Source organism: Nicotiana attenuata, unplaced genomic scaffold (genome assembly GCF_001879085.1).
Source record: "Nicotiana attenuata strain UT unplaced genomic scaffold, NIATTr2, whole genome shotgun sequence".
Lineage (NCBI taxonomy): Eukaryota > Viridiplantae > Streptophyta > Magnoliopsida > Solanales > Solanaceae > Nicotiana > Nicotiana attenuata.
Window position 1 is genome coordinate 50,003 of NW_017674397.1, and position 13,970 is coordinate 63,972.

The 13,970-nt window shown below is 37.2% G+C and overlaps 1 protein-coding gene across 1 annotated transcript; it reads right to left on the reverse strand.

Moving 5' to 3' along the window:
- Positions 1-2,359: 2,359 nt before the first annotated feature.
- On the reverse strand, positions 2,360-5,928 carry LOC109218588 (protein REVEILLE 1-like). Its single transcript, XM_019382966.1, has 6 exons — positions 5,693-5,928; positions 4,363-4,449; positions 4,153-4,264; positions 4,006-4,067; positions 3,455-3,865; positions 2,360-3,358 (listed from the first exon to the last, which is right to left on the reverse strand). The coding sequence occupies exons 1-6, from the start codon at positions 5,702-5,704 to the stop codon at positions 2,642-2,644; spliced, it is 1,401 nt and encodes a 466-aa protein (XP_019238511.1). The 5' UTR covers positions 5,705-5,928; the 3' UTR covers positions 2,360-2,641.
- Between the last annotated feature and the right edge of the window lie 8,042 nt (positions 5,929-13,970).

The following is a 13,970-nucleotide window of genomic DNA, read 5'->3' on the forward strand; positions in this document are numbered from 1 at the left end:
AATGCAGAACATGGGTTTGAAGTTGATGAACGTATATATAGATTCATTGTTGATTTTAGGACCATGACATCTTAATAAAGTTAAGTGTTCAATAGGAAAAACGCTAAGTTAAGGTGTCAAAATGAAAACTGAAGACATGTTTAAGGGGCTGTCTATATATTTGCCTTTTTTTCTTTCTCTAAATATCTCTTGTATCACTAACAAAGAACGAACAAATCAAGGTAAAAATAAAAGTCTTAACTTTGCTCTTCAACTTTACGAAATTAGTAAGTCGTATCGTTCACTATCTAAACGTATTATATATGTCCTTCATTTTTAACGATTCTATTTGAGACCATTTCAAATGTCACATATGTGAAATACATGTAAAAGAAAAAAGGTAAATTCATCCATGAAATTAGTCACTCATACCCCAATCTTATAATAATAGCCTGTTTGGCCAAGCTTCTTCAAGTCAGAAGTATTTTTTTCCTCCAAAAAAAGTGTTTAACTGCAAAGTTGAAGTGTTTGGCCAAGCTTTTAGAGGAAAAAAAAAAGTGCCTTTGAGGAAGAGGAGAAAAAAATAGCTTCTCTCCGAAAGCACTTTTTTCAAAAGCACTTCTGAGAAAAATACAGTTAGAAATAGTTTTTAAAAACTTGACCAAACACTAATTGCTTCTAAGAAGTGTTTTTCAAATAAATTAGTCAAATACAAACTGTTCACCAAAAGTAATTTTGAAAAAAACCACTTTTGAGAAAAAACGCTTTTCAAAATAAGCGGACGTTTCGCTTGGCCGAACAGGCTATTAGTCAGCCGACATGAAGCCGGTTTGACTTTTATCATGCTAGTATGTATCCTTTCTTTCCTTGATATTAGACAGGATTCACAATGTAAGATTAGATAGCACGAAGTGACTGGCATATCTTTGGATACATTTTATTTCGTTACTCTAACGAACACTATGTACTTTGAAACTGCTCCAAACTCCAAACGGGGAGAATCATTTGACTCTAAAGATCCATAAAATTTCTAGAAATATTCTAAAAAATTTAAGCTAAGTGAATCCAATAGAGGTGGGAGTTCGATTCATGTTCTTACTGACAGTAAAAGATTGCAACTAATTCTTTTTTCGGCAAAGGGTCTGATCTGCCCCTCTACTATCAATCAATAATTTAAATAAGCCCTCCCTTATACTATTAGAGCATTAAAGCTTTAATGCTCTAATAGTATAGTGGATGACTTATTTAAACTATTGATGATAGTAGAGGGACCGATCAGACCATTTTCCGTTCTTTTTTTAATAGTGAGAAAACATTTTAACTCAACCACAACAATTTCAGGAAAGATAACTATTTAAACACAAAATATGATAAATATTATCCAGAAGAAAATTACTCCAGAAAAGCAGTGCACCCCACCTTCCCAGATCGAATATTTTGGCTAATTGGCTTGGACGACATAAATAGCGCTTTGAGACACTATGAATTTGGTCACTTGCATTCAATTAAGATCTAGAATGTCAGGGCTACATTCATTCTAGATTTCTAATGATTCATTAACTACAAGAAATTAGCCATCTTTTTAATGAAATCTACTCTCTTTATCTCCGGAAGAATGAAAGACAAAAACAACAGGGCAGCGCTAGGGGTGTTCATAAAATCTCGAAAAATCGAACCAAACAGAAAATTAAATCAAATCGATCAAAAAAACCGATACTTTTTGGTTTGGTTTGATTTTGATTTTAATCAGAAAAAAACGAAAAAAAACTCAAACCAAACCGACTACAAGAGTAGTTATTTCAAATTTATTATTACACCTATATATATGTATATTTTTATACAAAGTTTCAAAAATTTAATGGTAAATGCTAATAGTTTGTACTTTTAGTATAGTTCTTTACCTTTACATTCTAATTTGATTGGTAATTTTCTTTTGTTAAGTGTAAAAATTCATTTCGTGTTAAAAATAATATATTTTTAATTGAGTCCTTAAATTATTCATCACTATTTGATTCAATTATCATCAATGTATCTTGCTAAATAACAAATTTCCCAAAGGGCAATTGATTTGATAGTGTTACGTTAAAAATGTGATCACCGAAATATGTGTTTGGTAGTGTATGTCTTATATTTAAGAAAAAACCGACAAATAACCAAAAGAGCTGAAAAACCGACAAAAACCGACATAAACCGAATCGAGAAAAACCGACTTAATTAATTTAATTTGGTTCTAATATTTGAAAAACCGACTTACTTGGTTTGATTTCTTTTAAGGGAAAAAAACCGATCCAAACCGAACCATGAACACCCTAGGCAGCGCCATTGCCAGTACAGCTACCATTCCAGCGGCGGTCCAATTTTGACAGTAACAAGCATTTACTAAGCTTTAACAAGAGCGTTAGCTCATCTGCCAAAAGTGCAAGAAATGACATGAATTTGCAAGAAAAAAGTTTATCAACATACATTTGAAGAATTGAGAGGGAAAAATTAGGAAGACTGCTTCTGCCATTCAGCAAAGCTAGAGGGAAGAGACGCCTTTGCTGCCATGGTGTTGCTTCTCTTCATCCACTTATCCGGCAACTCATATTATAATATTAATATAAGCTATCTAATCAGAACCAAAAGGGATGTGTTAACCTACACAAACAGACTAAGAAAGTAACTACAAGCATAACCGGGTTCGCTTTTCTTCTCTTTCTTCTCCAGTTAATGTTGAGGAACTGTTGCCCCTTTCAGCTAAACATCTCTTATAAGGAACAAAACCCTTCACACGCTTCGTGGAATTTGCTCTTCGCTCAAACAGAGAGGGTACGCTAGCTCTAACGGAGAATAATTCCCTCCCTGCTTCTTGATTTCGGCTAATCTGAGCTTCAACTCCCAAACTCTTGTCTACACTCAACTCTGCACTTACTGATTCGGTGTTGGAGCCAGTGGAAGACCCTTCCTTTTGAGTTTCCTGATCTTCCGAATCTCTGTGATCGAAGAGCGCACGCCCCTTCATTGGAATTGGGCTATGCACCTGAGTGCAAGAAAATGCAGCAGATACGTATGATGATCCCCACGACAACAGATGGCAAGACACACTTTTGTTAGGTCTTGGACTTCCATTTGCTGGCGCGTGATACATAGTTACAGTACTTGGGGCACATTCTGAATCTGAGGGTGAAATTTTCATAGGGAAGGAGCTCTGAGACAACGTTCGTGATGCTGGTTCATCATTGACATCTGCCAACAATATTTGGCCAGACGTTGGAGAGGAAAGTACACAAGAATTAGTGACAAATACGGTTTTACCAAATAGCTTCAGACTATGAGTGGACGATGCCTCAACTGAGGCTTCTTTCACAAAATCATTGTCTTCCGGAAACAACTCCAGTTTCTGGATGTACAAATCAAACAGGAAAATCACAATAAGTTGGGTGTCAAATGAGAAATCATATGTAATAGTATGGAACAAAAGAGTTGTCGTAAGTACCACGCAGGCCTGGTTGTCTAGAGTTGAACTAGCATATGCTTGGGCAGGTGAAGATCTTCTCTTCTCTAGATTGAAATCTGATTGTTCGGAGAGTACAAGATCACCACAATTCTCAGAAACAGCTGATGAAACAGGTGATGGGCTTTCACTTGGCTTACTGGAATCTACCGTGCCAAATGCATCTGAACCAAGGGCTGACAACACAGACGTAGGAGACTGATTCTCTGTTTCAGACAGACAGAGATTTGGTGATGCAGACCTCTTCGATTTTTCTGGAGCTAGGGTTCCACTTTTAACTGGAATTGCCAATTTACGTGGATAAGGGTGCATTGGCTTTCTTTTAGGCCGAGGAGGAGGGATCTCAATGGGTTTCACAGAGCTTACATCACCATTATTCGATTCCCGAACAACCTGACCAGAAGAAAACATTCAACATCAATAGCCAATACAAAACAGATTTGGCTCTTAATAATGGCGGCACGCCTTAGTCATAAACAATATAACTTACTTCAAAAGGCATATAGATAATATGGGATATAGGAGCAGCAAACCTTTGAGAAAAACTTCTGAGCATGGCTTCTGATCTGAACTGCAGTTTTGGTGCCCACATGCTCTGAGAATTAAACAAGACCTCTTTTAATATTGAATGACGGCAGAAAGATGCCTCAAATAATCCATTGGTTTTGTTCGTTTTTTACCTTCTATACGTCGCCATGCCCTGCCATGCAGCTTTAAAGCTTCAAGGAACTTTCTATGCTCTTCATCTGACCACCTCTCCCTTTGTTTTGAAATGGTGTATGGTTTTCTTATCTGTTTGAGTGAAAATAAACAGTATACAAGGACAACCGTTCAGAAATTGGCTTTAAGTAAAGAAAGTGTTAACTTAGTCAATGTGAGGAGCAATGAACCTTAGGAGCATATTCATCTGCAGGAGCTCCAACATCAAGTGAAGTCCTACTCCCGCTGGGAAGGATCGTGTCAGAGTTGCTTTGATCCTACATTTCAGAATGGCAAAAGATATCAATCAACAGCTCTTCTACAGAGATAACTCCAGAAATCTCTATCGACAAAATTTCCATTCAAGCAAGCATGACTACTACTATTACATTAAGGATGAACATTTTCAATATCCCAATTAATGATAATGACTATTGAATTTTCTTACATTTTAAGATATCTTAAGGTTGATTGCAACATATCAGGACTAAACAATACTGCAATTAGTTCACAAATAATCTTATTCATCTTGTAGCAAAAGAAACAAAACTTTCCCCTATGGATAAAAAGTAAAAGAACAGGTAACTCTAACAAACACTTAGATTCTTGATATTTTGACCGTTTTCACCCTATTATTCCTAGCACACACAAACCTGCACAATTGAATTCCATAAACATTTCCAGAATCAGTTCTTTCAATCCAAAACAGAACCCGAAATTCAAGTACATACATGATATAGAACAAGTAATAACTCTTAAGGCCTGCAATTATTTTTCGTTGTGTACTTCAGTCACACTCTTAAGACACGCAGTTCAATCATAATTCTGAACCTCGCTCATTTTAATAACAATAATTGGCCACACATATACAACTTGGAAACTTACATCTATGAATTAGAAATTTACTTATTGCATAATTATTTTTTCTAATGCTAATACTCGCTATGTTTCCATCTTCTAACCAGGTAAAGCATGGAAACAATTACATCAATCCAGTAAATACATAACATGTGTCTCACATAAATGATTTTTGAAAAAATAGGTGATTTTTGAAAAAAATAAATTAAGGTATAAATTGACTTTTTCCAAATTTACACTTGTCTAATAAATAATTAGAACAAATTCCTAAAAAAACTCTTAAAACTTCTAAATTAATATTGAGAAGAGATAAAGGTTAACTTAGTCAAATAACCCCCTTAATTGATGTTATTAAAATGGTTTTCTAATTGGAGTTCCAAATCTTTAAAAATCACTTATTATGGTGCGGAGGAGTAGTTAATTAGTCCAAATTCTCACCTCAATTTACTACTGAACCATGATAAATTAACATGATTTGGTTTTGGTGTAAACCTGCAGGGTAAATTTTTACTGTTGGTCATACAGTAGAAAAAATAGAAATTTCCAAATCCATCAAAGCCAATATGAACAAAAAGATAAAACCTAACTACAATCTGAGAGCAAGACGCATCTAAGAAAATCATACAAAAATTATAGTATGATCTAAAAAGAGAAGAAGCATACCTGTACAGTCATTACTGCAGAAATAATCAATATTCCGCTACTTTTTGAGCCAAAATTATCAATTTTTTACCACTCAGGAAATAGCCCACAGTTTAGCCAATCAATTCTCTTCAATCCCAAAAATATCAGCTGTAAACTTCAATTACAGAACTGAAAAATACATTAAAATTTTTGGTAAGTTGAAAAGGAAGGAGGAGGAGGAGAACTACAAGGCAGAGAGAAAATGGAAATGAATACAATTTCAGTTTTTTGGGGTTCAAAAGAAGAGAAAAGAAGACGCGAGGGGCTGCCACGTCATGTGGATAAAATGATAATTTCGTTTTCTTTTGGGGGATGTTTTTGGAATTTCTGATAGAACGATCGAGAAATCCATTGAAATCTTGTGGTTCACGTTCAAAGACAGCATATGACACGTGGCAAATTGACCTCATTATCTCGTCTTTTTCTTCTTTTTCTGTTTTCTTAAAATATCGTTTTTTATTTTAAGCCAAGATTTTGACAAAAGTGCTAGACAATTCATGTTTCATACTCGCGAGTACCAAATTGGAAATTTGTACTTCCTTCTTTTGTCTTCCACGTGTCGAACTTTGGACGAACCTTTTTCGCTTTTTCTGTATGGTGGGGTAACGAGTTTGACACTCTCATCACTTTTTCTACAATTTCCCTTTTTAAATGATGACAATTTTAGTCTCAAAAGATATTATCCGAACTTCTTCCAAAGGAGTACTAGTATTTTTTATGAAGATAAAAGCATGTTTAAATGATTCTTCTTTTTAGGAAAGTTTATTATGTTGTCTAATAATATCCACAAAAAAAGCACCATGTTAAGTCTTTCTTTTATTTAAAACAAGATGTAAGCATTTGTAAAATAGAATTGCTTGTATTAAATCATAATGAACATAAAATGGTTAAACCATGTTTTTATTATACTCGTGTGTGAGTAAAAATAAATCTTTACATATTTAATGTAAAATCAAATGAGAGTCTTGATGTAATGGTGCGGAAATAATCGTAAAATATAAGGCAGATTGCAAAAATAAATTCTAATGTGATTCAAATTAAATTATTCCTAATATTATAAAATACAGATATCTTAAAATTAAACAAGACATAGGAGTATTTAACGGTCTAATACTATTCAATGTCACATGATAAGGTGATCAACTGATATCTTAATTGAGTTGGTGAAAAGTAATTTTCATTATGAGAAGGCAGATTAATTAATTTTCTACATCATGGTAAGGGGTTTAAAATAAAAAGAGAAAAAAGGAAAATAAAAGAACACGGGCCAACATAAAGGCGAGTACAAATCTCAACCACATCCTTGAGCAAAATCTTTTCACTCTCAAGAAAGGACACATAAAAATATCCAGCTAAATAATTAAATAGCTGTCATAGTACGCTTTTCTATACTATTTTAAATTTAGGGATAACTTTTAAAAAAATGTGATATTTATTGTGTGACTATGAAAGAAAGCTAAAATATCTCCAGCCTTTTCAAATAATACAAGACTCAAAAAGAGAGAGAGAGAAATGAGGAAAGCCAATAGTTATGGATCATGAATGAATGAAATAAGAGAAAATTAAGTGGATGTTTTAATTTTGTGGGTATGAATGAAGGAGATGAGGATGAGATGATTGATGAGCTGTACTACTATTATTATCTTACTGTTTGTTGCCCTCTCCTTTAAGGTGAACTTTTTCTTTGCACTTTTTGCCACGTCAACACCACTCGCCGCCTATCGTTCAATCACCATGCCACGTGTATTTCTTTAATAAACATAGTTAGTGCAAGAAAGTGAAAGCCAGCCAGATTGATAGATACAGTGAAGGGAAGAGTTGGGTGGGGACATTGGATGGGTTCTTTGACCAAAATTTATGTGGCCACAAGTGGTGAGACGGTAATATAATAATCTGAAAATTTGTGGCCACAAGTTTCTTATCTTTGTTTTCTTTGCCTGGAGAGGGTTATTTAGGTAAAAGGCCAGATATATTAAAGTCTTCTACGAATAGCCAGGTGTCTAAAGTGCAACAAGTATCCAGACTTTAGAAAAGCAAAACAAGAAGCGTGGGGAGCCACAAAAACTATACCTCTTTTGACGCCCCTGAAATTGTTATGATCAAGATCTTTTGGTCTAGATATGTATTTACCCCGAAATACGAGTAATAATTACTCCCTCTGATCCATAATAAGTGATCAATTTTTTTTTTGGTCCAAAATAAATATTCGTTTATATAATCAAGAAAAATTTCAGTTTATTTTTACAAAATTACCCTTATATACCTATTCCTAAAAAGTTGTCTGTTGTGGCACAAGATACAAAGAATCACATTTTTTTCAATTGCGTTATGTGTAGTAGATAAAGAGTGCGATGATTGTTGGACCTACCTTTTTGAACTGTTGCGACACATTGTTTGCGACAGTGATAAATTATGCATTATCTCCGATCAGCATCTATCTATTGGGAATGGCTTCAAAAAAGTTTTTACTGCCGCTCATATTGGTTTTTGCATGCGTCACATTGTTGAAAATATGCGCAAGATGTTTCATTGTGGAATTTTGATTAAGCATTTCTTTTTTGCCGCACAGTCATATAGTACTGAGAAATTCTTTGACCATTTTCAGCAATTACGTGATAAAAGCAGGAAAGTAGCTAATTGCCTCGCAGATGGAGCAGGAGCTTCTTTCCAGGAAATTGATATGGCAGGTTAACAACAAATATTGCAGGTGTATCATTGCTGGTTCTGGTGTTTCTGCATCTGCGGAAGTATGGGCGTAGATGCGGATAGTTGATCGCAGAAGCGAGGTTTTGCGCAGATGCGTGTTTGGGCTTCGCACCTGCGAGGGGTCGCCTGGTGAGTTGAGGTCGCAGAAGCGAAGTGGTGACCGCAGATGCGGTGGTCAGAATGCGACATTTTGACCGCAAATGCGGATCAATTGCTGGGCAGAAGCTATAAAAATTGAGGTTTTGGTTATTTCTTCATATTTTGAGATGTGGGGACTCGGATTGAGGCGATTTTTGGAGCAATTTTCATCACAAGGATTGGCATAAGTGTTCTCCACTCAGCTTTGATTATATTTCATGGATCTATCTTCATTTTTGGCAATTGGTTGATGAATTTAAAGAGAAAATTGAGGGTTTTGGCTTAAAGTTTCATAATATGAATTTTTGAGTTTTGAACACCGATTTGGAGTCGGATTTGAGTGAAACTAGTATGGTTGAACTCGTAATTGAATAGGTTGTCGGATTTGTGAGTTTTGTCGTGCTTCGAGGCGTGGGCCCAGGTGTGATTTTTGGCCGGATTTGGGGTTTGACTTAGGATTCGATATGTATCATTTGTAATTGCTACTTTGGGCTTTATCTGATATATTTGAGTTGCTTTTGGCTAGTGTTGAGCCGTTCGGAGGTCGCTACGCGCGTGATGGCATTCTTGGAGCATCGCTTAGCTTGCTCAATATCGAAATCGGCTTGTTTAAGATAAGTAACTCTTCTAAACTTAGTGCTGAGGGTATAAAACTCCAAATTACGTGCTTTGAGATTGATGTTGAGGTGACGCACATTCTAGGTGACGGGCATGTGGGCGTGCACCCTGTGAGTTAGGACTCTATTGTTTCCAGGGCACTGTTTAGTGGCCCACTTTGTTTATATTTGAGTTATTCACCATGTGATAAAAGTAATTGAGCTGTATATTATGCTAGATATCATGTTTAGGTTTTATGCTGATATTTTTGGGACCCCTAGCGGTCATTTCTTGCTGTCATCTCATTGATTTTATTGATATTTCATACTCAGTCACATTCATGCATTCATATCATATCTCAGTCTCAGATGTTACTTATTGATACATCATATCGTTATTCCGGGTCAACTTTCATGACATTGTGAGCTCGTGGGTGAGACTGGAGAGATTGATGACTGAGTGAGCCCGAGAGCATGGTTATGAGTGACAGTTATGGGATCGGGCTGCACGCCGCAATATGTTTTATTGATTTATGCCATGATTGGCTTGTTATAGTGTTAGGGACGTAGGAGCCCCTTCGGAGTCTGCATACCCACAGTGGGCGCGAATGATATTATTGTGGGATGGATTTCCCTGGATATGGATTTGTCCAAAGTATTTGATATCTGGAGATGGATTTCTCCACAGGGTTAGATTGCCCTTTTTCCTCGGTATTGGATGACTTCTAGTCAGTATCGTATATGTTCCGGGATGGATTTCCCTGGGTTGTATGGGCCATATACAGTACCGAGTGGTTGATTATGATAAGTGGAAAGTGTGATACACTGAGGTTGAGTACTCTGAGAGTGTGAGTGCATGATTCGTTTTTGAGGTACATGGCATTGGCATGCATATATGGCATACATGCATAAAGATGCATTTTCCTCATGCTGTACGGTAGCACATCGTTCATGACTTTTTACACATATTGATATGTGGGCATAGAGTGGTATTTCACACTTGTTATTTGGAAATGGAATGAACCTATTTTGGAAAGGATTTTTCAGGAAAATTACAGTTTTCAAACTATCTCATAATTTTTTGATGATTTCGATAAAGGATTTGGGTTTCCACTGATATTCTGAAAAAGTAAAACTATTTTCGAAAAAACTGCATAAAAGCTGAACATTTTTATCTTTGAGATTATTTCCTTGTTTGTATGCTCTACGTTGTTTGAACTGCTGTTGGTTATTGGTGTTGGACCCAACATATGCTCCAGCTCATCACTACTTTCAGCCTAAGGTTAGGTTTGTTACTTTTTGAGTACATGGGGTCAGTTGTACTCATACTGCACTTCTTACACATTGCGTGAAGATCCCGGTGTCACGCCCCGAACTATGGCCTGGGCGTGACACGGCACTCGGTGCCTGCCTACATGCGACCGAGCGAACCAACTGTATAGCTGGATCAATATGTGGTATAACTATGAGCTAGAGGTAAATGTAAATCATGATAGTCTGCTAAAAAGTCTGACTGAAATATCATAGATGCGGAAAAATACTGAAAGGTCTGCAAGTATAAACAAGTAGCCGACAAGGCTAACACATGAAAGCCTGCTAATATCTGACTGACTGGGTTATAGTCTACGAAGCCTCTAAAGAATACTGAAAACGCCAACTGTTTACCGGGACAAGGTCCCCGGTATACCTTATTAACTGAAATACTATAATGACTAAAACAAAAGAGAGATAAGGCCCCGAAGACTGGGGCTCACCAATAGCTGATACGAGATGTCCTAGCAAGCTGAATCGTCGACCTGCAAATCGTTACCTGCATCGCGAGATACAGGCCCCGGGCAAAAGGGGCGTCAGTACATTTGAATTGTACTAGTATGTAAAATAGCTGAACAAAAGAACTGTAAATACTGAAACTAAAACTGAACTGCTAGCTGATAAACTGATAACTGAACAAGGAAGTAAGGAAGTGAATACTCCCTCTTCTGACCGATGAACAACCTGTTTAACTGAATATTAAACTGCGGCCTCAGGCCCTATATATATATATATATATATATATATATATGTGTGTGTGTGTGTGTGTGTGTGTGTGTGTGTGTGTGTGTGTGTGTGTGTGTGTGTGCACAACTGCGGCCTCGGGCCCAAGTATACGTATACATAACTGCAGCCTCAGGCCCAAAGATGCATAAAGCATAAACTGCGGCCTCAGGCCCAAATACAGGTGTTCAACATTCAAGAATATAAAATCAGGAACTGAGAATCATATCATACTGGGTTACATGATACTGGAATAGTGAATAGGATTAGGCTGAGATGAGTATTCATAACAAGTTGATTTGTCATAACTGAAACTCATAGAATATCGAATGATTATGAGACTATGCCATCTAGAGAATAGAAGTCCTACTACTGATCAGGGAACTAAGGCATAGTTCCTTTCTGAGGAGACTGGTAATGATCATAATGAATGGGACGTAGGGAGAATCATAGACATTCCCAAACGTAAAGAGTTAGCCTTACATACCTTAACTTCGTGCTCTAGAGCGTAATACAACGTTTGTCAATCCTTTCAACTTCAATCTATAGCAATACAAGTCAAAGGGATTCCACATTAGCTATAATGCTCATGTTTTGGTCACTTAAGCATTTTGTCAAACACTTGGCAAAAATAAAGCTTCATAGTCCTTATTAATGGTGTCTCTACACCCAACAACCCATTCTCTTGTTCCTAGATAAATTCTAAGGTCTCAAATGATTACACCAACATTATTCTTCATCACCCATAAGGCAAACAACACTCTTAACCAATAATCAACACTCAACACCCCAACCCTATAATCGTTCATGCTTTTCTATCAACCCCAACAACTCATGTCTCATGAACTAGGATTTATAATCATTAAACCAATGCTAGAATTAATTAGAGGGTGAAGACATTACCTTTTCGAAGTTCAAGCCCTTGATTTTCGAGTTCTAGGCTTCCTTATCTCAACAATAATGTCCCAATCGAATATCTAATGATATGGAGGGTTTAACCATGTTAATAAGATGTTGGAAAAGTGAAATTAACTTAGAATCACCATTAGAACTTACCTTGGGTGGTGGAAGGACCCTTAAGGAGTTAGGTTTTTGAGAGTTCCCCTTTCTAGAGCAAGTTTTTATGTTTTGGGGCTGTGGGGGACGAAATATAGCTTTAAAATGACCCCCCACACACGAGTTCGCGCTCCTGGAGGCTTGTTTGCGCGAGAGTTCGCGCTGAACGGCAGTAACACTGCCTCCCACACGCGAGTTCGCGCACCTGGAGGCTTGTTCGCGCGTGTGTTTGCCCATACGCGTACTGTTCCGAAAAACGCACATAACTTTTTGCACAGATCCGTTCGGGCTCCATAATATATCGTTGGAAAGCTATTTCAAAGGCCTACAACTTTCATGCTTTGCGTTTTCCCCAATTCATTACACATGTTCACTAAAACTTAATGTAAGACAGACCTTCTGCAATTTAGTCGATTTTTGTCAAATCTTATGCACCTCTCTTTCCATTTTGATTTTTGAAACAACTATTTTACCCACAATCATTCCGTTGGGACTTCACATGTTCAAAATATAACCATACCACTCATTTACCACATTCACACCTAAGCCGAATTTACGGGATGTTACATTATCTCCCCCTTGGGATCATTCGTCCTCGAATGATGGTCCTGGTTGCAACTATGACTATCTATGGACATTAAACGGGTGTGATGATGATATGCGAATATTGAAATATCATGAATACATGTGTATCCAACTGAATGAGCACGTGATCACTAAATACTAAGCTGAGTAAATACTGAAGAACATGGAGATTATAATATAAGAACTGAATGGAAAGGTCAATTACCTTCCACATTTTCCTTTTGCCCTTCAAAGAGATGGGGATATGTGGACTTCATGTCCTCCTCGGCTTCCCATGTAGCCTCTTCAATCTTTTGATTCCTCCAAAGCACTTTTACGGAAGCAATTTCCTTAGTTTTGAGCTTGCGAATTTGACGATCAAGAATAGCTACTGGAATTTCTTCATAAGATAGGCTGTCTTTAACCCCTATAACCTCTGTAGGAACCACAAGTGACGGGTCTCCCATGAATTTCTTCAACATGGACACATGGAACACTGGGTGTACGGCAGCTAGTTCTTGTGGCAATTCCAACTCATAAGCCACCTGTCCGATCCTTCACAGGATTCTATATGGACCAATATAGCGGGGACTAAGTTTTCCCTTCTTCCCAAATCTCATAACGCCTTTCATGGGCGATACTTTAAAAACACTCAATCATCAACTTGGAACTCTAAGTCCCTACGCCGCACGTCCGAATAGGACTTTTGGCGACTTTGAGCCGTCTTCAAATGCCTTTGTATTAAGTTGACTTTCTCCATAGCCTGATAGACCAAATCGGGTCCTAACAACTGCGTTTCCCCGACTTTGAACCAACCAATTGGTGATCTGCACCTTCTCCCATACAAAGCTTCGTACGGTGCCATCTTGATACTGGAGTGATAGCTATTATTGTAAGCAAAATCAATGAGAGGTAGATGATCGTCCCAACTACCTTTAAAATCAATAACACACGCCCTCAACATATCCTCCAGAGTCTGAATGGTGCGTTCCGCCTGTCCATCTGTCTGAGGGTGAAAAATGGTGCTGAGGTTCACCCTTGTGCCCAATCCCTTCTGAAAGGATTTCCAAAAGTTTGCTGTGAACTGCGCACCGCAATCTGAGATAATGGACAAGGGAGTCCCATGCAATCGGACAATTTCTTTGATATACAACTTGGCATAA

What these genes read in the sequence shown, in the direction of transcription:
- LOC109218588 (XM_019382966.1), bottom strand. An exon ending in GGCATGGCGACGTATAGAAG is followed by an intron (nt 4,068 to 4,152) that starts GTAAAAAACGAA and finishes TTTAATTCTCAG; the next exon opens with AGCATGTGGGCACCAAAACT. An exon ending in TAGACAACCAGGCCTGCGTG is followed by an intron (nt 3,359 to 3,454) that starts GTACTTACGACA and finishes TTGTACATCCAG; the next exon opens with AAACTGGAGTTGTTTCCGGA.